General features: G+C 38.0%; 1 protein-coding gene across 1 annotated transcript in view; it reads left to right on the top strand.

Moving 5' to 3' along the window:
* PPP1R3A (protein phosphatase 1 regulatory subunit 3A) overlaps positions 1 to 23,048 on the top strand; it is a 198,272-nt gene that overhangs the window by 10,290 nt on the left and 164,934 nt on the right. The window contains exon 2 of the mRNA XM_063815538.1: positions 14,874 to 14,905. Within this exon, the coding sequence (XP_063671608.1) occupies positions 14,874 to 14,905 (32 nt within the window). The remainder of the gene's footprint in view (positions 1 to 14,873; positions 14,906 to 23,048) is intronic.

The raw sequence follows: 23,048 nt of genomic DNA, 5'->3' as shown, positions 1-23,048 counted from the left end.
TCATCTTTTGTGTCTGGCATCTTTCACTAACGTAACAATTTTGAGACTTATTTGTGTTGTTCATATCATTAGTTCATTCCTTTTTATTCCCAAGTAGTATTCCATTGTACAGATATACTATAATGTCTTTAACTATTCACTTATTGATGACTGTTTGGGCTGCTTACAATTTGGGGATGTTAGGACTATCTGAATTTTTCATTTTTCAGTCAACTGTTCTCATATTATTTGTTAAACGCAAAACAAAAAGCAGCAGCAACAATAGCTATAATAACAAACCCCAAAACAAAACCAGAAAACTCTTGTGTTCTTTAATAATTATTTTGTGTTAAGCAATAGAATAGTTGACTAACAGTGATTTAAGCCATAAAAATAATTATTGTGCCTTAAAAAAAAACCTGATGATACGGTTTCAGGGTTGGCCTAGTGGCTTAAATATGTTGTTAATGCACTGGATATTTTTTATTTTTTAATTCCACTATCCTTGGTGTATTGATTCTTATATTTGGGACCTTATGCTTGCAAGATGGTTCCAAAAGCTCCAGGCATTATGTACCTGCTCACTGCAAGTAACAGGGGGATGGGGCAGTTTTAGCATGTTCACTTCCGTGCCATTTTATAAGAAAGAAAATCTCTGCCAAAGCTCCCCAACAGACTTTCTTTCATGTCTCATTGCCCTGAATTATGCCTCAGGAGTAGCTGGGAATGGGGGCAAAATTCTAAGATTGGCTTCCTTGAAATGATCATGTTTCATCACTTGGAGCCAAGTCCATTGTCAAGACAGACAAAGTAGGGTTCTCTTAGCAGAGATATTAGAGGGAAATGATGATGGATTTGGAACTAGTAGCATTTGCCACAATACTTTTCCTTCATCTCTTTTTATTAATTCATATTTCTTTCTTATTTGAAGTTTCTTCTTCTGCCATTTCAAACATTCTTCCAGTGGCACTCATAGAGGTATATGTGATATAATTTTTATTTTATTGTGTGTGTGCATTTTGAGATGTCCCCCTTGTGTGTGTGTTCTAAAAGAGACTATAGATAAATAAAAGTCAATACTTAGAGCAAAATATAATCCCCTAAATATTTTTCTTGGATTTTGATATCTTGTCCATATTGAAGAGATGCCCTAGAAACATATAGCTTCTCTCCTAACTTTACCATGTCCCAGGAGGAAATATTCCTAATGTTCTGTTCAAATTTTCCATCCTTTTTAAGTCAGCCATTTTTGTTATAACTCGAAATGTTATATTTAATATATACCAGCTGTATAAGAGTAACCTTGAATTTAGGATATGATAGACTAAAACGAAAAGCTTTTATCACAACTTCCTGTGTACATTTTCATCAACTCATATGTTGCACATCTGGGCCTTTGATAGCTATGTGTGTAAAAAAATCCCTGTTATCTTCAAAATTAATTTTAAATCTTGTGTTTTTCTCTTTTTCAGTCACTTAAAAGGATAAATATTAATGGACATAATCATGAAACTATCTGTGAAAGTCATTTGAAGATAGTGCTAAAGGTGTATTAACAGAATCTAAATTTGATACATTGAAAAAAATCATTGAAAAAGAAGGCAGAAATAAATGAACAATGATTGAATACCAGTAAACTTGGTGCTTTGCACAGTGCCTTTGATTTCATTCTCCCAAAATATCTGTGAAATAGATATTATTTGTCATTTGCAGATGAGAAAACTACGGCTCAGGGAACTTATTTGTCCTGGGTCACACACATACAAAAACCCAAGAAACAATAAAAAGAAAGAAAGAAAAACACAATAAAAATTATCCCTACCTTGAGGGTAAATACCAGTTCTGTGCATTTATTTATTTATTTATTTATTTATTTATTTATTTAAGATGGAGTCTTGCTCTGTCGCCCAGGCTGGAGTGCAGTGGTGCGATCTCGGCTCACTGCAACCTCGGCCCCGTGGGTTCACGCCATTCTTCTGTCTCAGCCTCCCGAGTAGCTGGGACTGCAAGCGCATGCCACCATTCACATAAAAATATTAACAAATAATGAGCAACCAACCAAACACCCTAAAGAAGCCAAGTCAATGCAAACATAGGTAATATCAGAGAACTCTTTTTTATGTTGGAGACATGAAAAATGTAATTTAGAAAACCCGAGAAAACATAACATTTAAATATAGAATGGATCTCCCACTTTATCATTATTTCCATCACAAGCAAATGGTTTCTTGTGTTCTAATATCTAGCACTGTTTACTTTTATTCCATCAAAGGCACATGCCAGATGGATTTAGAAAGGTTTAATTAAATAAAATTTGTTCACTAATCAGATAATTCAAATGGGTTGAAAAACAGAATACCAGAAAAACAATGTGAAAAATTTACTAGACTTTGAATCCAGTGAAAATGTGAAACAAACCTAAAACAAAACCGTCACACAGTTTAGGCAGTGAAAGCACTAGAAGGAGGTATCATAAAAGGATTTAAACCCAATGAATTTTATGGGACACTGTCACGCAAAACGGAACTGTGATAACAGAATAGACAATAAGAGTGAGAAAAAGGGTGAGAGGGAGTGAGGGTGTATGGTGAAGAAAAAAAAGAATAAAGGATCTGGGCTGTGTGTTAAGGGAAAAATGGGGGCTCTTTCCATACAGATGGGAATCAGTGTCCAGAGCCTTGCAGGCAAAGAAAAGAAGTGTGATGATATAATTACAAAAGCAAGTTAATGGATAGATGAGAAAAGCCTTACCATAGTTAGAGTAACAGGAGGGCAAAGCCACTTTAGCAGAGGCATTTAGGCCAAGCGCACTATCAAGGAGCAAGTCTGAACAGATTGAAAAACAAGTAACCTTAGAGTCAGAAGTCACTGTGGGCGTGTCTGTGGGTGTGTCTGTGTATGTGCATGCACTATGTGTTTGGGCATGGGAGTGGAGGGGTGTCTGAAAGTGTAGGAGTAAAAGAACACCTTTTCCAGAAATCTCGATTTTATTGTCTCATAGTTGAAATATTACAACTAATTATTCTATGATATAGAATGTCAAATTCTAATGAATTGTTAAGATAAATATTATTTGTTTTTAATTAACAAATACAAATTGTGTATATTTATCATGTAAAATATGTTGTTTTGAACATTGTGAAATGGAGCTAATTAGCATACACATTACCTTACCTGCTTTTTTTTTTTGTGGTGAGAAAACTTTCTTCCAGAAGTTAAATTCTTATTTCTTAACAATTTTCAAGAATACAATACATTAGCTGTAGTCACTATTCTTTAAGACAGAGCTCTTGAACTTATCCTCCTATCTTAAGATAAATTATTAATCACCGAATATACATATGTCTTACCGAGGTTTCAGGGATCCACTCATTCTGCTCTGCCACTGAAGCACCTCTGCAGGAAGGTTTGAAAACTGGCTTAGAAGAAATATAAAAAAGCAAAAGCAACTCTCCAGAGAAATTATGTATAAATTAACATATAATAACCCAGTGAATTTTAGCTTCTGCTGATTGTTTACTTTTTATTAAATTATTAATGAATTCCAAGAACATATTCTCACTTTTTTTTGCTAGGGTAGAATTTACAGAAACAATTAAAGAGCCAGAGGAGACTTAAAGACAATCTAATACATTTCCCTCATTTTATGGACTGATACCTCAAAAAACTGTGATTCAAATATGCTTTTTTTATATGTATTTTTTCTTTTACGTCTTGTTTCATTAGCATTGATTTTTAAAGTTTCTCTTTAAATTGTTGAAATTGGGACTCTGATATATTATCCTGAGTCCATTAGAATGAAAAAAAAATCTTTTATTTTCTTTTTCACCTTAGAGAAGGAAAGATGAAGTGATTATCATTAAGGAAATCAAATACCTTTGTAGTCACATAATTAGCCTTTCATCTTCTGGTAATGAAACAAGCCTTGAGTTTTGGGAAACAACATTCATTCATTTAACCCATATTTTTTGGTTGAAAAGAAATGTGTTCTAGATAAGACACTGATTTGTAGAATGCATCTTAAAAGCTAAAGATATTGGGTTAAAAAACACTATCATATTCAAAATTCTTCAATTGCTTGTCAAAACTGCAGAATGAAACCTAAAATCTTCTGCTTAGCACAAAAGCCCATTATGTCTACTGCATACTCCTTCAGTCTAGTTTTCCCCTTGTCTGCTCACTCCTTTCATTGATCCCCCTAGACTTTTATTTTCCTTACTGCCTTGCACTTCCTAGAATTTGTTATTTTCCAATTAACCAAGTCAAAGAAAACTTAAGAGATTTGCCCGAGTCTTGCCAAGAATTGCCATCACTGCAGTAATGTGTTGTAGCTACTTATTAAAAATAGATCTTAGGACTCCACATTCAGCATATCTGGTGTAGAGGTGCCCTTATAAAAGGGACCCAGATTTGAATACACACACACACAGACACACACACACAAAGACAGATAAATGTCATAACCCTGGAAAACATACAGTGAAGTATCCTTAGGCATAGCTGCACGTCTTGTGAACTCTCTGGTTTTTATTATTCACTATACTGGTGTGGAGTATGCTCAGACAAAATTTTGCTTTAAGAGAGACTGCCTTGTCCACTCTAAGGCAACAAAATCTCTATGCCCCTTTTTAAGTAAGGTCCATGTAGTCCAGATACCACTCTATAATGTCTATGTGGGATCTTTCACTTTGGGTTTTATAAATATAATGAAAATACTTTTTCATTATATCCACGATGTGGCGATATGAGAATTGCATACATTTAAAAATTGTAAACATTTATACATTCATAAATAACAAGAAAAACCTATAAATATTCTTTTTTATTATACTTTAAGTTTTAGGGTACATGTGCAGAATGTGCAGGTTTGTTACATATGTATACATGTGCCATGTTGGTGTGCTGCACCCATTAACTCGTCATTTACATTAGGTATATCTCCTAATGCTATCATTCCCCCCTCCCCCACCCCTCAACAGGCCCCAGGATGTGATGTTCCCCTTCCTGCGTCCAAGTGTTCTCATAGTTCAATTCTCACCTATGAGTGAGAACATGTGGTGTTTGGTTTTTTGTCCTTGCAATAGTTTGCTGAGAATGATAGTTTCCAGCTTCATCGATGTCCCTACAAAGCACATGAACTCATCATTTTTTATGGCTGCATAGTATTCCATGGTGTATATGTGCCACATTTTCTTAATCCAGTCTATCATTGTTGGACATTTGGGTTGGTTCGAAGTCTTTGCTATTGTGAATAGTGCCACAATAAACATACATGTGCATGTGTCTTTATGGCAGCATGATTTATAGACCTTTGGGTATATACCCAGTAATGGGATGGCTGGGTCAAATGGTATTTCTAGTTCTAGATCCCTGAGGAATCGCCACACGGACTTCCACAATGGTTGAACTAGTTTACAGTCCCACCAACAGTGTAAAAGTGTTCCTTTTTCTCCACATCCTCTCCAGCACCTGTTGTTTCCTGACTTTTTAATGATTGCCATTCTGACTGGTGTGAGATGGTATCTCATTGTGGTTTTGATTTGCATTTCTCTGATGGCCAGTGATGATGAGCATTTTTTTATGTGTCTTTTGGCTGCATAAATGTCTGAGAAGTGTCTATTCACATACTTTGCCCACCTTTCGATGGGGTTGTTTGTTTTTTTCTTGTAAATTTGTTTGAGTTTTTTGTAGATTCTGGATATTAGCCCTTTGTCAGAAGAGTAGATTGCAAAAATTTTCTCCCGTTCTGTAGGTTGCCTGTTCACTCTGATGGTAGTTTCTTTTGCTGTGCAGAAGCTCTTTAGTTTAATTAGATCCCATTTGTCAATTTTGTCTTTTGTTGCCATTGCTTTTGGTGTTTTAGACATGAAGTCCTTGCCCATACCTATGTCCTGAATGGGATTGTCTAGGATTTCTTCTAGGATTTTTATGGTTTTAGGTCTAACATTTAAGTCTTTAATCCATCTTGAATTAATTTTTGTATAAGGTGTAAGGAAGGGGTCCAGTTTCAGCTTTCTACATATGACTAACCAGTTTTCCCAGCACCATTTATTAAATAGGGAATCCTTTCCCCATTTTTTGTTTTTGTCAGGTTTGTCAAAGATCAGATAGTTGTAGATGTGTGGTATTATTTCTGAGGGCTTTGTTCTGTTCCATTAGTCTATATCTCTGTTTTGCTACCAGTGCCATGCTGTTTTGGTTACTGTAGCCTTGTAGTATAGTTTGAAGTCAGGTAGCGTGATGCCTCCAGCTTTGTTCTTTTGGCTTAGGATTGACTTGGCAATGTGGGCTCTTTTTTGGTACCATGTGAACTTTAAAGTAGTGTTTTCCAATTCTGTGAAGAAAGTCATTGGTAGCTTGATAGGGATGGCATTGAATCTATAAATTACCTTGGGCAGTATGGCCATTTTCATGGTATTGATTCTTCCTACCCATGAGCATGGAATGTTCTTCCATTTGTTTGTATCTTCTTTTATTTCATTGAGCAGTGGTTTGTAGTTCTCCTTGAAGAGGTCCTTCACATCCCTTGTAAGTTGGATTCCTAGGTATTTTATTCTCTTTGAAGCAATTGTGAATGAGAGTTCACTCATGATTTGGCTCTCGGTTTGTCTGTTATTGGTGTATAAGAATGCTTGTGATTTCTGCACATTGATTCTGTATCCTGAGACTTTGCTGAAGTTGCTTATCAGCTTAAGGAGATTTGGGGCTGAGACAATGGGGTTTTCTAGATACACAATCATGTCATCTGTAAACAGGGACAATTTGACTTCCTCTTTTCCTAATTGAATACCCTTTATTTCTTTCTCCTGCCTGATTGCCCTGGCCAGAACTTCCAACACTATGTTGAATAGGAGTGGTGAGAGAGGGCATCCCTGTCTTGTGCCAGTTTTCAAAGGGAATGCTTCCAGTTTTTGCCCATTCAGTATGATATTGGCTGTGGGTTTGTCATAGATAGCTCTTATTCTTTTGAGATACGTCCCATCAATACCTAATTTATTGAGAGTTTTTAGCATGAAGGGCTGTTGAATTTTGTCAAAGGCCTTTTCTGCATCTATTGAGATAATCATGTGGTTTTTGTCATTGGTTCTGTTTATATGCTAGATTACGTTTATTGATTTGCGTATGTTGAACCAGCCTTGCATTCCCAGGGATGAAGCCCACTTGATCATGGTGGATAAGCTTTTTGATGTGCTGCTGGATTCGGTTTGCCAGTATTTTATTGAGGATTTTTGCATTGATGTTCATCAGGGATATTGGTCTAAAATTCTCTTTTTTTGTTGTGTGTCTGCCAGGCTTTGGTATCAGGATGATGCTGGCCTCATAAAATGAGTTAGGGAAGATTCCCTCTTTTTCTATTGATTGGAATAGTTTCAGAAGGAATGGTACCAGTTTTTCCTTGTACCTCTGGTAGAATTCGGCTGTGACTCCATCTGGTCCTGGACGTTTCTTGGTTGGTAAGCTATTAATTATTGCTTCAATTTCAGAGCCTGTTATTGGTCTATTCAGAGATTCAAATTCTTCCTGGTTTAGTCTTGGGAGGGTGTATGTGTCGAGGAATTTATCCATTTCTTCTAAGTTTTCCAGTTTATTTGCATAGAGGTGTTTATAGTATTCTCTGATGTTAGTTTGTATTTCTGTGGTATCAGTGGTGATATCCTCTTTATCATTTTTATTGTATCTACTTGATTCTTCTCTCTTTTCTTCCTTATTAGTCTTGCTAGCGGTATATCAATTTTGTTGATCTTTTCAAAAAACCAACTCCTGGATTCACTGATTTTTTGAAGGGATTTTTCTGTCTCTATCTCCTTCAGTTCTCCTCTGATCTTAGTTATTTCTTGCTTTCTGCTAGCTTTTGAATGTGTTTGCTCTTGCTTCTCTAGTTCTTTTAATTGTGGTGTTAGGGTGTCAATTTTAGATCTTTCCTGCTTTCTCTTTTGGGCATTCAGTGCTATAAATTTCCCTCCACACACTGCTTTAAATGTGTCCCAGAGATTCTGGTATGTTGTGTCTTTGTTTTCATTGGTTTCAAAGAACATCTTTATTTCTGCCTTCATTTCATTATGTACCCAGTAGTCATTCAGGAGCAGGTTGGTTAGTTTCCATGTAGTTGAGCAGTTTTGAGTGAGTTTCTTAATCCTGAGTTCTAGTTTGATTGCACTGTGGTCTGAGAGACAGTTTGTTATAGTTTCTGTTCTTTTACATTTGCTAAGGAGTGCTTTACTTCCAACTATGTGGTCAGTTTTGGAATAAGTGTGGTGTGGTCCTGAGAAGAATGTACATTCTGTTGATTTGGGGTGGAGAGTTCTGTAGATGTCTATTAGGTCTGCTTGGTGCCGAGCTGAGTTCAATTCCTAGGTATCCTTGTTAACTTTCATCTTGTTGATCTGTCTAATGTTGACAGTGGGGTGCTAAAGTCTCCCATTATTATTGTGTGGGATTCTAAGTCTTTTTATAGGTCTCTAAGGACTTGCCTTATGAATCTGGGTCCTCCTGTATTGGGTGCATATATATTTAGGATAGTTAGCTCTTCTTGTTGAATTGATCCCTTTACCATTATGAAATGGCCTTCTTTGTCCCTTTTGATCTTTGTTGGTTTAAAGTCTGTTTTATCAGAGACTAGGATTGCAACCCCTGCCTTTTTTTGTTTTCCATTTGCTTGGTAGATCTTCCTCCATCCCTTTATTTTGAGCCTATGTGTGTCTCTGCATGTGAGATGGGTCTCTTGAATACAGCACACTGATGGGTCTTGACTCTTTATCCAATTTGCCAGTCTGTGTCTTTTAATTGGAGCATTTAGCCCATTTACATTTAAGGTTAATATTGTTATGTGTGAATTCGATGCTGTCATTATGATGTTAGCTGATTATTTTGCTCGTTACTTAATGCAGTTTCTTCCTAGCCTTGATGGTCTTTACGATTTGGCATGTTTTTGCAGTGGCTGGTACCGGTTGTTCCTTTCCATGTTTAGTGCTTCCTTCAGGAGCTCTTGTAAGGCAGGCCTGGTGGTGACAAAATCTCTCAGCATTTGCTTGTCTGTAAAGGATTTTATTTCTCCTTCACTTATGAAGCTTAGTTTGGCTGGATATGAAATTCTGGGTTGAAAATTCTTTTGTTTAAGAATGTTGAATATTGGCCCCCACTCTCTTCTGGCTTGTAGAGTTTCTGCCGAGAGGTCAGCTGTTAATCTGATGGGCTTCCCTTTGTTGGTAACCCGACCTTTCTGTCTGGCTGCCCTTAACATTTTTTCCTTCGTTTCAACTTTGGTGAATCTGACAGTTATGTGTCTTGGAGTTGCTGTTCTCGAGGATTATCTTTGTGGTGTTCTCTGTATTTCCTGAATTTGAATGTTGGCCTGCCTTGCTAGATTGGGGAAGTTCTCCTGGATAATATCCTGCAGAGTGTTTTCCAACTTGTTTCCATTCTCCGTGTCACTTTCAGGTACACCAATCAGATGCAGATTTGGTATTTTCACATAGTCCCATATTTCTTGGAGGCTTTGTTTGTTTCTTTTTATTCTTTTTTCTCTAAACTTCTCTTCTCTTTTCATTTAATTGATTTGATCTTCTATCACTGATACCCTTTCTTCCAGTTGATCGAATCGGCTACTGAGGCTTGTGCTTTCGTCATGTAGTTCTTGTGCTGTGGTTTTCAGCTCCATCAGGTCCTTTAAGGACTTCTTTGCATTGGTTATTCTAGTTAGCCATTCGTCTAATCTGTTTTCAAGGTTTTTAACTTCTTTGCCGTGGATTCGAATTTCCTCCTTTAGCTCAGAGAAGTTTGATCATCTGAAGCCTTCTTCTCTCAATTCATCAAAGTCATTCTCCATCCAGCTTTGTTCCATTGCTGGTGAGGAGCTGCATTCCTTTGGAGGAGGAGAGGTGCTCTGATTTTTAGAATTTTCAGTTTTTCTGCTCTGTTTTTTCCCCATCTTTGTGGTTTTATCTACCTTTGGTCTTTGATGATGGTGACGGACAGATGGGGTTTTGGTGTGGATGTCCTTTCTGTTTGTTAGTTTTCTTTCTAACACTCAGGACCCTCAGCTGCAGGTCTGTTGGAGTTTGCCGGAGGTCCACTCTAGACCCTGTTTGCCTGGGTATCAGCAGCAGAGGCTGCAGAACTGCGAATATTGGTGAACAGCAAATGTTGCTGCCTTATCGTTCCTCTGGAAGTTTTGTCTCAGAGTGGTACCCGGCCGTGTAAGGTGTCGGTCTGCCCCTACTGGGGGGTGCCTCCCAGTTAGGCTACTTGGGGGTCAGGGACCCACTTGAGGAGGTAATCTGTCCGTTCTCACATCTCAAGCTGCATGCTGGGAGAACCACTACTGTCTTCCAATCTGTCAGACAGGGACATTTAAGTCTGCAGAGGTTTCTGCTGCCTTTTGTTTGACTATGCCCTGCCCCCAGAGGTGGAGTCTACAGAGGCAGGCAGGCCTCCTTGAGCTGCAGTGGGCTCCACCCAGTTCGAGCTTCCCGTCTGCTTTCTTTACCTACTCAAGCCTCAGCAATGGCGGATACCCCTCCCCCAGCCTCACTGCTGCCTTGCAGTTTGATCTCAGACTGCTGTGCTAGCAATGAGCAAGGCTCCGTGGGCATAGGACCCTCCGACAGGCGCAGCACATAATCTCCTGGTGTGCCATTTGCTAAGACCGTCGGAAAAGCGCAGTATTAGGGTGGGAATGACCCGATTTTCCAGGTGCCATCTGTCACCCCTTTCCTTGGCTAGAAAAGGGAATTCCCTGACCCCTTGTGCTTCCCGGGTGAGGCGATGCCTCACCCTGCTTTGGCTCAAGCTTGGTGCACTGCACCACTGTCCTGCACCCACTGTCTGACACTCCCCAGTGAGATGAACCCAGTACCTCAGTTGGAAATGCAGAAATCATCTGTCTTCTGCATTGCTCACGCTGGGAGCTGTAGACTGGAGCTGTTCCTATTCGACCATCTTGGAACCACCCCCTCCAAGAAAAACCTATAAAGATTCTAAAGAGTTAAGGCCAACTATATACTTAGAAGGCACAGTCCCCAAGATTACCTTCATTTCTGACAGCAATTGCAAGCTGAGGGTATTCCCAAAACCACCCTCAGGTTTGATATTCCACTAGAAGGATTCACAGAACTGACTGAAAATTATTTTTTTAAAATGATGGGGTATTATTCTTTCACCCCGGCTGGGGTTCAGTGGTGTCATCATAGTTCACTGCAGCATTAAGCTCCTGGGCTCAAGCAATCTTCAGCCTTCCAAAGCACTGGGATTAGAGGTGTGAGCCACCATGCCCAACCAATGAAAACTGTTATACTCACAGAGTTTATTACACGAAAGGAAAACAGATTAAAATTAACCAAAAGAAGAGGTGCAAAGGGCAGCATCCAGTAGAGTTGCAAACATGAAGCTTCCATTGCCTTTTCTCTGTGAAATCGGGATGTGTTACTATCCCAGCCTTGATGTGTGATAATATGCATGGAGTATTGCCAACCAAAGAAGCTCATTCAAGGTTTGGCATTCACTGCAACTTCACTAGGTAGGCAGGATTGATTAGTTGATTTCCCACATGATTGATCTCAGCCTCCACGTTGACTGATAACTATATGATCCAAGGGCCCTACCCTAAGTTATATTGCTGGTCTTTCTGGCATAGCTAGCTCTCACCCTAGGACCACTGGGTGTGGCTGGTCCTACTCTAAGATCCAGTAAGGCCAGTCCCCACTCAAACAAGGATAGTCCTATTGGGATTGATACAGTTTACTTCCCAGAAACCAGAAGCAAAGGCCAGACTTCTCTTTGGGCAAATCTAAATTCTTTACAACATAAGTAATCCTGTGGCCTTTGGCCAAGATATTTTATAACAAAATAATCATGTTTGAGAATTTATATTTAATATAGCATTTATTACAGATAAAGCAATAGTATCAGTATAAATATGACTCACATTGGAGGATCCATTATCGAGGTAGGGATAGACTTAAAGAAAAAACTAACCCATTTTACAAAGCCTACAAAAAACTACATAATTTTCCATAGTTTTTTCCCTTGCTTTACTGTTATTTGTATCTTATGATAAACATGTATAGAAATATTTAGGCATAGAAATTAGCTGATGGTTAGTGTCTTTGTTTGTTTGAGCTGCTTTGATGAAATACTATAGATTGGTGGCTTAAACAAAGAACATTTATAACTGACAGTTCTGAAGGCTAGGAAATTCAAGATCAAGACACTGATAGATTCAGTGTTTGGTGAACCCACTTCCTTGGTTCCTTGACAGCTGTCTATTCACTGTGTCCACACTTGATGGAAAGAGGGGGAGAGAGCTATCTGGGTCCCTTTTATAAGGGCACTAACCCCATTCATGAGGGCTCCACCCTCATGATCTCATCACCTCCAAAAGGCCCCAACTCCTAATACCACTTCACTGGGGTTAGGTTTTCAATAAATAAATTTTGGGACAACACAAACATTCAGTCCATTGCATTCTACTCCTGACTTCCCCAAATTCATGTTCTTCTCACATGAAATATACATCCATTCCATCCCAACTAGCCTCAAAGTCAACTCATTACAGCATCACTTCTAAAGTCTCAAGTCCAAAGATTCATCTGAAAATCATCTAAATCAGATACGAGTTATACTCAAGGTATGGTTCATCCTGAGGTAAAATTCTACTCTAGGTGTGAATCTGTAAAACCAAACAAGATACTTTCTTCCAAAATACAATGATGGGGCAAGCATAGGATAGACATTCCCATTCCAAAAGGGAGAAATGGGAAAGAAGGAAGAGACGATAAGTCCCAAGCAAATCCAAAACCTAGCAAGATAAACTGCATGTGATCTTAAGTCTCAAGGAGAATCCTCTTTGGCCTCACGCTTTGTGCTCCAGGACCACAGCAGCAGAGGTCCTGCCTTGTAGACACTCAGGGCTAGCAGCATCACTCCCACAGTTCACTGGGGTCACTGCCCACATTGTGGCTTTCTGCAGTGGCCCTGCTCATGCCACAGCTCTCTGTTGGGATGAGTGGGGATGTCAAACCACCAGGCTCCAGTGAGCATTGATTCTGTCTTTGAAATTGAGGTGGAGGCAGCCTTGCTTCCTGGGCCTGTGCACTCTGAGCCTGTGGTGGGAGTGGCAGCCCTGATAATTTCCAAATCATCTCGGAGGTCTTTCCTCTCTTGGCTTGAAGAATAGTGCATCTCTGTGGCAGTCTTGGTGTGTGCTGCTTTAACAAAATACCAGAAACTGGGTAATTTATAAAGGCCAAAAAATTATTTATCCCAGTTATGGTGGATGGAAAGTCCAAGATCAAGGCACTGGCAGGTTTGGTGTCTGGTGAGGGTCCCAGTCTCTCCTTCCAAGATGGCATCTTGATGCTGCATCCTCTGGAGGGGAGGAACACTGTGTCCTCACATGGTGGAAAAGACAAAAGGGGAAAAGAAGGCTGAACACATTGTTAAGCCTCTATTATAAAGGCTTTAATTCCATCAATGAAAGAAGAGCCCTTATGATCTAATCACCTCTTAAAGGCACCGCCTGTTAATATTGTCACATTGGCCATTAAGTTTCAGTAGATGAATTTCGTAAGGGACACATTCAAACCATAGCAGCAGCTGCCTAGTTCAATGACCTGGTCCTGTAGGGTCTGAGAAGTCTCACAGTATTCTTAAATTTGTCCCACTTCCCTATTTTCTTTAGACCCAGCTTGGCAGTGTTTCTTCTGGTATAGTCTCCTATCACTGTTGCTGGCTTTTGTTGAGATGGTTGATTCAGTCCATAGTTTGCATCTATACTTATCATATTATCAAACAGTCAGTTGAGCACACCCTTAATGTTCTCTTCAAAACATTCTTTCTCATGTTTTTGCAATGTGGATAGGCTGAGAATTTTCCACAATTATAAGTTCTGCTTCCTCTTTGCTTAACAGTTACATCCTTAAGTCATTTTCACTTCTCGAATTTTACTATAAGCAGTCTGAAGAAGCCAAGCCATACCTTCAACAGTTTGCTTAGAATCTCTTCAGCTAGATATCCAATTTTGTTGCTTGCAAGTTCTGCCTACACTACACAAACACTAGAATGCAAACACAATTCCTTGACACAGTCTATAAAACAGTAGAACATGAACACAATTCAGGCAAGTTGTTTATTACTTCAGAACAGGGATTGCCTTTGCTCCAGTTTCCAATAATGTGTTCTTCATTGCCATCTGAGGTCTCATCAAATTGGCTTTCAAAATTTCATTCATGGCAGTTAGGTTTTTTCTTGCATGCACCTCAAAACTCTTTTAGCCTCTATGCATTACCTAACTTCAAATCTGCTTTTACATTTTTAGGTATTTGTCATAGTACCCTGCACCACCACCCCCCCCGCCCCCACCCACCTTCTTGGAACCAATTTCTGTCTTAGTCCATTTGGGTTACCATAACAGAAATACCATGGGCTGAGCAGCTTAAATAAAAAAATTCATTTCTCAAAATATCATCTCTTGCTCTGGGCCTCTTTCAAGATGTTAATGCAATACTGGATTTTTGTCATTGTATGACCCATTTATTAATTTCCTTGCCCTTAGCTACAATTCTTCCTTCTCTACATATATAGCTAAACTTTTCTACTTTTGGAAGGGATATTAGGCTCTGCCAAGGTGCTGGTCCAGATTGCCGTCAGCAATACTAGTCTAGCAAATTCCTCCCACTCAGTTTGTTTCTAGTAATTTAGAGTAGGGTTACATAGGTACAGAACTGATCAGTTACCTCAACCACTAGGCAATATAAGCACATTTATTATCAACCACAATTTTGCCAATTGAGATGAATACACAGTTCACCCCATTAAGCCCTAGTAATTCTGACATAAGTGTTAACAAGTACCATTCCAGTTTCCTTAAGGATCATCTCTGCTTCCTGTACCCACAGTTGCAGCCCTGGTCCTGGGACTACTCCATCAGGTAAGAAGGAAATTTCAAGTGATATGGTGTTATTGTGAAGCCTGGCAAGTATGAAATCCACAGAAAAGGCCAGCAGAATGGAAACTCAGGCAAGAGTTTATGTTGTAGTCTTAACACAGAATTTCTTCTTATCCAGAAAACCTCAGGTTTTTGTCATGAAGACCTTCAGCTGATTGGACAAGGCCCACCCATGTTGTGGTGGGTAAACCACTTAAGGTCAATTGATCATGGGTATTAATCACATCTATAAAATACCCTCACAGCAACGTGTAGGCTAGTGTTCTGCCAAACAACTAGGCACCACAGCCTACCATGTTGACGATAAAATTACCCATCACACCTTCTTTGATCAGATTGGTAGCCTTACAAACAAAATGCTATACATTCACCTTGGAACTGCCTCTTATAAAACAAACAGTTCTTTGCCAATTTATTATGGCATTTTTCTGGACAATGCCCTTCCCATTAGAGCGTTTATTTAAGATTACTTAAGACATTATGGGTGGTTCAGATTTCAGGATTATTTTATGTCCTTCAGTCATAGGGGCATTTTCAATTAATATCCAATAGCATGCTAGTAATTGTCTCTCAAATGGGTATTTTGTGGTTCCAAATCCCAGTGGTTGTCTCTGGATAGTGCTTACAGGCTTTTGCCAAGTCCCAGGCCATGCTCCACACATAGCTATTGTAACAGACCATTTGTCCATAATCTTTTTTTTTTTTTTTTTGGTAATCTAGATACTCTAAACTGTTTTAAATTAACAAATGTGTGGGTTTAGGTAACTTCATTGATTCTTATTTAGCATGTCCAATCAATATTGGCAGAAAGGTGGGTTTACATGCCTTCTGTTTTATAATACTAGATATTAGAAACATTCTTCATTAAAATACATTATCCATTACCATAATAGATTCAGGTAAAGGAGATACGAAAACTTCACATAAAGCCTGTTTAGATATTCCAATTTCCACGTAACCTTTCACCTTAATTCCATCAACATTTGAATGTTTATATCCTAGAGGGGATATATTTAGGTTAGGCAGACTTGCCTCTGAGGTGCACTGTCCAGCAGGTGCGCAAGACAATTTCAGAACACACACAGAGAAAACAGGAGAGCTGGTGGCTTAGGTTTTTGGAAAAGAGCCTATTTTAGTTGAAAAAAGCACAGGAAGCCCCAGACATTGCATGGTTTTAGGCCTTAGCCTCGCCACTCTTGTGAGCTTCCTGTCCAGGAGGGCCATCAGTGCCTCAGATCTACTCAGTGTGGACCCTAATGTCCTTCCCACTCCTGTGAGCCATCCATCAGTGTGAGCTGAGAAATCAGTGATGGAGGCTTGGCAGGGAGAGGATAGCAGAGTCACTTATGGCCAAAAAGAATTGTTCTGGAGGTTGGTTGGTAAGCAGGAGAGACAGAAAGGGGAGATGAAAACTGCGTATGGGAGTTGGACACCTCCAGCCAAAGAAGGTGAGGCATAGAGACCTCTTAACACCAGGGAACAATCTGAGTCATGGCACCAAATATGTTAGGGGCAGGGAATACCCAAGTTACCAGTGGTGAATCTGTATGGATCTGCAGCAAACTCAACTCTTGCTTCCTCAGAAGAAAGAATTTGGCTGAATGGCATAAGGCGGAAAAAGAGACCGAGGCAAGTTTCAGAGCAGGAGTGGAAATTTATTTAAAAACTTTAGAGCAGGAAAGAAAGGAAAGTATACTTGGAAGAGATCCAAGCGGGCACTTTGGAGGTCAAGTGCCCTGTTTAACCTTGATCCTAGGACTTTATATGCGGTCTACTTCTGGCATCTTGCGCCCCTTTCCCTTCATTCTTTCCTTTGGGTGAACTGCGTGCATTCGTGGCGCCCTCCTTGTGCAAGGGAAGTGAGCATGCTCAGTGTGTTTAGGAAGCTGTTGGCATGCTCACCTGAGGCTTTCTTCCCTTTTCTGGCGGACTGCCCACAGAAGGTCACACTCCACCACTTTGTCTCTTAATACACATGCTCCAGCTCATTCGCGCAATTCCTGATATTTTATTGGAAACTGCTGACTGCCAATTTTAAGTGTTTTTATGTATTGGGAAATTGCCTTTTCCTGGTCCCTGTGACCAATTATCATTTTAGTGTGACAACTGTGGGCCATGAGGAAATTATCACTCCCTGGGCCCCAACTACTAGTTATCATTTTTAGAGAGGCAGTGTGACAACTGCTGAACCATCACCTGATGGTCGCCTGACATTTGTGGTGGGTGGGTGGGGGAGGGCCCTCTTCTGCCCTGCTCAAGCCTGACTGTTACTTACTGTAACATTTAGAGATTTCCACAATGCTGGGATGAGTTCCTGGACTCTCCACTTTGTCATTCTCTATTCTTGTGAGTCAGCCTAACCTTCACTATCTGCTGTTTCTGCACATTTTTCCCCCCTTGAAAGCAGCTCTAAGTCTCGTGGCTGTTGCTGGGAATGGTTTGATTCCACGCTGGTCCCAGCATCAGGGTCCACCGCCAAAGTTCCTTTTACTTTCACTTTCATTTTACCTATAGGTTGGGTCCCTGAGGCCAGTGGCTATAGCTTGAGCTAACTGGAATCCACACTTGTTCCAGCATTAAGATCTGCTCCATTTTTCCTTATTTTCATTTTAGCTATTACAGACAACAATGACCAAGGCATTGTATATTTCACTAATTTCTTGTTAATTTGCATTTCCTTATGCATCTAGTGAACCACCTTCCTGGGAGTTCTAAATTCTATTTGTAACCTTTAAAATACCTCCAGATCATTGCACAGCTGTAGTTTTATACCGTATGACTCTGGGCCATTGCAAAATCAAAGATTCATTCTCTGCACCCTCTCATCCTTCTTACCAAACCACATGATTCAATGAGTCAGGGTTGTTCCAGTAAATCCCACTTCACAGAAACCAACTGCAAGAAGCTAGGGCACACTGTAGAGTTAGAAGTCGCTGTCTCCAATATTGCCCTCAATTCTGATACCAATTGCAGTTTTGCAGAGGTTCCCCAAACTACCTAGGGTGTTGACAATTTGCTAGTATAACACACAAAACTCACCGAAATTGAATATACTCTTCTTTGTGGTCTATTACAGAATAAGGATATAGATTAAAGTGAGCAAAATGAAGAGAAACACAGGGCAAAGTCCAGGAAGGTTCCAAATATGAAGTGTCATAGTTCTCTCCCCATGGAGTTTCCTGGCATTGATGTGTGACAGTATGAATGGAGTATTTCTAAACAGGGACGTGCACATGAACTTTTAGTATTTAGAGTTTGTATTGGGCTTCATTACATAGGCATGATTGATCAACACATATAGTTGACCTCAGCCTCCAGGTTGACTGACATTGTGTGACCTAGAGACCCCATTGCTAGTCCCTACCCTAAGACTATTTGGTATGGCTGGTCTCACCCTAAGATCCACTGGGGCCAATTCCTCTTTTAAACAAAGACACTTCTATCAAATATGATATAGATTATCTTCCAGAAGCCAAGGACAAATACCAGACCACTCACTGAACAAGGCCAATTTTTTGACTACACAAGAATAAGCTGGATAGTGGTGTTGGTCTCCAGTTTCTTCTTGAAAAGGTGGAACATTTAGCCAGGATTACAGGGTCATCTTCTGTGTGCCTCACCTTGTTGTGTGATATACTCTGCAAAGTGATTGCCTGCATGTGCTGCCTCCCTCCATTGTCACATCTCTATTTACTGATCATTCAGGGTTCTTAGTTACCATACATGGTTACTTCTTCTGTGTCCTGGGAAGATGAAAGTTGTTTTGTTTTGTTTTGTTTTTTGAGATGGAGTTTTGCTCTTGTTACCCAGGCTGGAGTGCAAAGGCGGCATCTCAGCTCACCACAACCTCCGCCTCCCGGGTTCAAGAGATTCTCCTAAGGCCTCCTGAGTAGCTGTGATTACAGGCATGTGCCATCACACCCAGCTAAATTTGTATTTTTAGTAGAGACGGGGTTTCTCCATGTTTGTCAGGCTAGTCTCAAACTCCCAACCTCAGGAGATCTGCCTACCTCGGCCTCCCTAAGTGCTGGGATTACAGGCGTGAGCCATCGCACCCGTCCAAAAGATCTTTTAACACTTCATTGTCAGGCAGTCTCATCCTGCCAGAAAAGGAACTAAAAAAGGAACATCATTTACTGAGATACTTGACACTTCCTTTGTAACACCATTAAAGATTCCCTAAGCAACAGTATCTCTAGTCATAGATTTTATTCACTATGGATACCTCAATTTGTAGTATAGTGGTTCTAAAACTTTATCCAAATCACCTGGAAATATTCTGATTCAGTGGGTCTGTGAAACAAATGGAATCTGCATGTCTAAGTTCCCAAGAGATGCTGATGCCACTGGTCTGCAGACCACATTTTGGGAGCCTCTGTTATAGCACACGGTTTTAGAAATCGTCTGTTCATGTCTGCATCTCTGTTGGAAGGCAAGCTTTTCAGTTACAGGAACTGTTTTTTTTCATTAATATGTGCTCTCATGACCTAGGAGAGTACTTAGTAAACAATCAATATATATTTATTGATTGAATGGATGGTAATGTTGTTTCTAGCTTTATGCTACTTATATTGATGCTGCATCTACCTATGTGTTTGAGGATAGTAACATGCCTGTATTTTTCATATATGTTCTGTTTGCATTTTAATATAATTTTTAATAATGAAAGCACTATTTTGCCACACTTTAACGATTTTAGACTGATCTATTGCTAACAGCATTTGCAAACTTTTTTGCTAAATCATGAGGGATATGTGTCTGTGTGTGGTGGATTTAAAACATTATTTTCCTTTTATTATATGTGAATTGATAATATAAAATTGTTACATGAAATATTTGGCCGCTGTATACCTTGCAGGCAAAATTAATGAAAAAGAAAAATTTATAGAATCTAGGCTAATTTAAAAGTGTGATGAAAAGCGTCCTCACAAATTAAAGTTTGGAGAATGGTAGAAAGTACCAGAATGCACTGATAGTCTTTCTGAAGATTTTTTCCCCTATTCTGTCCTCTGCTCATTAACTGTTAAATTAATATGCATTTGGATTCTATTTGGCCTTTTTAATACCATATTCCCAAACCTAAGTGGAACTAAAGGCAAACTACCTTTATTTTCTCTTTTTTACATCACTCAACTTTTTCTAACTAGCACTATTAATTTTATGAAATTAGCAAACCATGTTATTTCGGGGCATGATTTAGACCAGTCTTCTTAGCTAAGTGAAGTTCAACCTCAGTTTTGTCCATTTTACTTAAAACATCTAATTAAGAAGGCCAATGAAGGGAAAAGTATGGTTAAAGGTGCGTAGGACTTACTTGTGTTATGATGAGAAACTGTAGCAAGTAGGATTATTTAACTTTGCACAGGAAAAGCTAAGTATAAAATTAAGATTATAAAATACGTGATTGATTTGATTACTTTCTTCTTTGCATGAGTCCAATAATATGTTGAAAATAGTCACTGGATAATATTAATGGCATATAATTTTAAAACCATAAAAAAGACGTACTGTTCTAAACAGCACAAAATCATACTATAAAATTCTTAACCACTGAAAATTTAGTATTAGATTTGACAGCTAGGTTTGTAAAATGACTGAAAAATTAATTTTAGCTTAAAGACTCACAACAGACTTGAAACTAACATTTAAAGGGAATATGTTAAGATGTGTCCACTGAAAAGAACCACTTACTGAGGATACATCGTTTTTCAGTCATCCCTGATTGACAAAAGCAATGTGAAATATGAAATATCCTGTTTGTGTCCAATTTGAGAAGATTATTATAAAATGAGTCATTTATTTTGGTTATTTAATGAGTCTGTTATTACAAAATATATTTTTCATTCATGCTGGGCATCAAATATTTAGACTTGATTTCACTAGATAATTACAACTTTGAACAATAAAAACCATATTGAAACGGGGAAAATGTTTTGTAATTTGGTCCCAGTCAAAACTATGAACTAGGTACCATTTTTTTTTTTTTTTTTTTTTTTTTTTGAGGCTAGCCTACCTCCCTTTGGTGTCTCATACAGTACTTTCATTCTATTTCAGGGTTTTCCACTTATGGGACAGGCTTCCAAATCCCATAGGGCCAAGATCTCTGATACGTGATGATTTGCTAATCCTGTGAAGGCAACTGCACTGATGTAGCGAGTTCCTATCAGTTGGATAGGGTGCTGTAGACCGTGGCTTTTTAACTTACTTAGTGGAAAATGGAGTCTTTTAGAGTTGTTGGGGGCCTTAGAAGTTACTTTCTGAACAAGGCATCTCTTCACTAACAGTTCCTGTGATGGTAAGGCCACAACTTTACAAGGTGAGGCACATCTAGAAGTTGGAAAACTATATCTTACATGAAGCCAAAATCAAGAAGTAGAAACATGCAGAAGAAAGAACATTATTTTTGGAGAAGTTTCAGGGCCAAAACCCAGCATCAGTATTCACTGTCTGTGTGAATCTAGGCATGGTTCTTAACTTTGTTGACCTCTATTCCCTAGTAAATGAAGAGAAATAAAAGAAATTATCCATCAGTGAATGAATGGATAATGAAAATATGAAATGGAATACTATTTTATTTTTAAAAAGAAGAAAATTCTGTCATTTATTAATGAACCTGGAAGACATTATGCTGTGTAAAATAAGCCACAACAGGAGAAATATTTATGATCTCACTTACATGTGGAATCTAAAACAAACAAACACATTGCAACAGAGAGCAGAATGATAGTTACCAGAGGCTAGCGGTGAGGGAAGTGGGGAGATGTTGGCCAAAGTGTACAAAGTTTCAGTTACACAGGAGGAATAAACTTTTTGAGATTAATTGCACAACATGGTGACTATAGTTAATAACGTATAGATGGCACATTTCAAGATTGCTAAGAGAGTAAATTTTCAAATGTTCTCACTGCAAAAAATTATAATTATTTCAAATATATATCTGAATATATAAATATATATAAATTATACATATAATAAAAATATATAATTTTTTATTTTATATAAATTTTATATAATATATAAATATATTAAAAAAATAATTATATATTTATATAAAAATATATAATTATATATTTATATATAAATATATAATTATATATTTATATATAAATATATAAAATTATATAAAAATATATAATTATATATTTATAAAAATATATAATTATATATTTATATAAATATATAAAATTATATATTTATATAAATATATAAATATATAATTTATAAAAAATTATAATTATTTCAAATGATATGTTAATTAGCTTGATTTAGTTTTTATATATTTATTTTTATTGTATATTGACAAATTATAAGGTACAAAGTAGTAATATGATTTTTAGATAAAATGTGGAATTATTAAATTAAACATTAACATATCTGTCACCTCAAATATTTAACATATTTTGTGATAAGAAATTACTTTAGAAATTTACTCCTTTAGCAATATTGAAATGTATAGTCCTCAGTTATGAGCTATATTATTAGTACTCAATTATTAGCATGCTCTGCTGTTGATCTTCAAAAATTAAACCTATTCCTCTTATCTTGTATACATATATCACAATATTACTTTATATCCTAACAATATATATGATTATAATTTGTCAACTTACAATATAAAAAGAAAATTATCAAAAGAATAATGAAAACATAAAATTAAATATTTACAACACAGCATACAGTGCTTGGCACTTAGTGAAGATCCAATAAATCTAATTTTCTCTTTTTTTCCTATTCTTCCTAGTTTGGTTCTTTCTATGTGAAACATACAATTGTTCTGTTCCTTCCATTTCATGACAACTTTCCAAATATCTAAATCTAATTTTCATGCTTCTCTTTTTACTATTTCCTTTTGCAGTCTAAATATCACCATTTCTTTCACCCATTCCTTGTACTATGTCCTTCCAATCCCTTACTGTCCCATTTCTTTGATATGAGTTGTTTTACTTTATAAATGTCTTCATAGAATTTTGGTGCCTATAATTGGGGGCAGTGGGCAGTTCTCTAGAAGTGATAATATAAAATAATTTTTGAGATGTTGAATTTTATTGTTTTCCATTTTTTATACCACCTCATCTTTCTTGGTCACTGTGCAATGCTTTATAGCACCTTATCATTATCTGAAATA

The sequence above is a fragment of the Pan troglodytes genome, chromosome 6, assembly GCF_028858775.2.
Source record: "Pan troglodytes isolate AG18354 chromosome 6, NHGRI_mPanTro3-v2.0_pri, whole genome shotgun sequence".
NCBI classification, from domain to species: Eukaryota; Metazoa; Chordata; class Mammalia; order Primates; family Hominidae; genus Pan; species Pan troglodytes.
The sequence above is the reverse complement of the archived record's forward strand: the minus strand, read 5'-3'. Positions and strand labels throughout refer to the sequence as shown.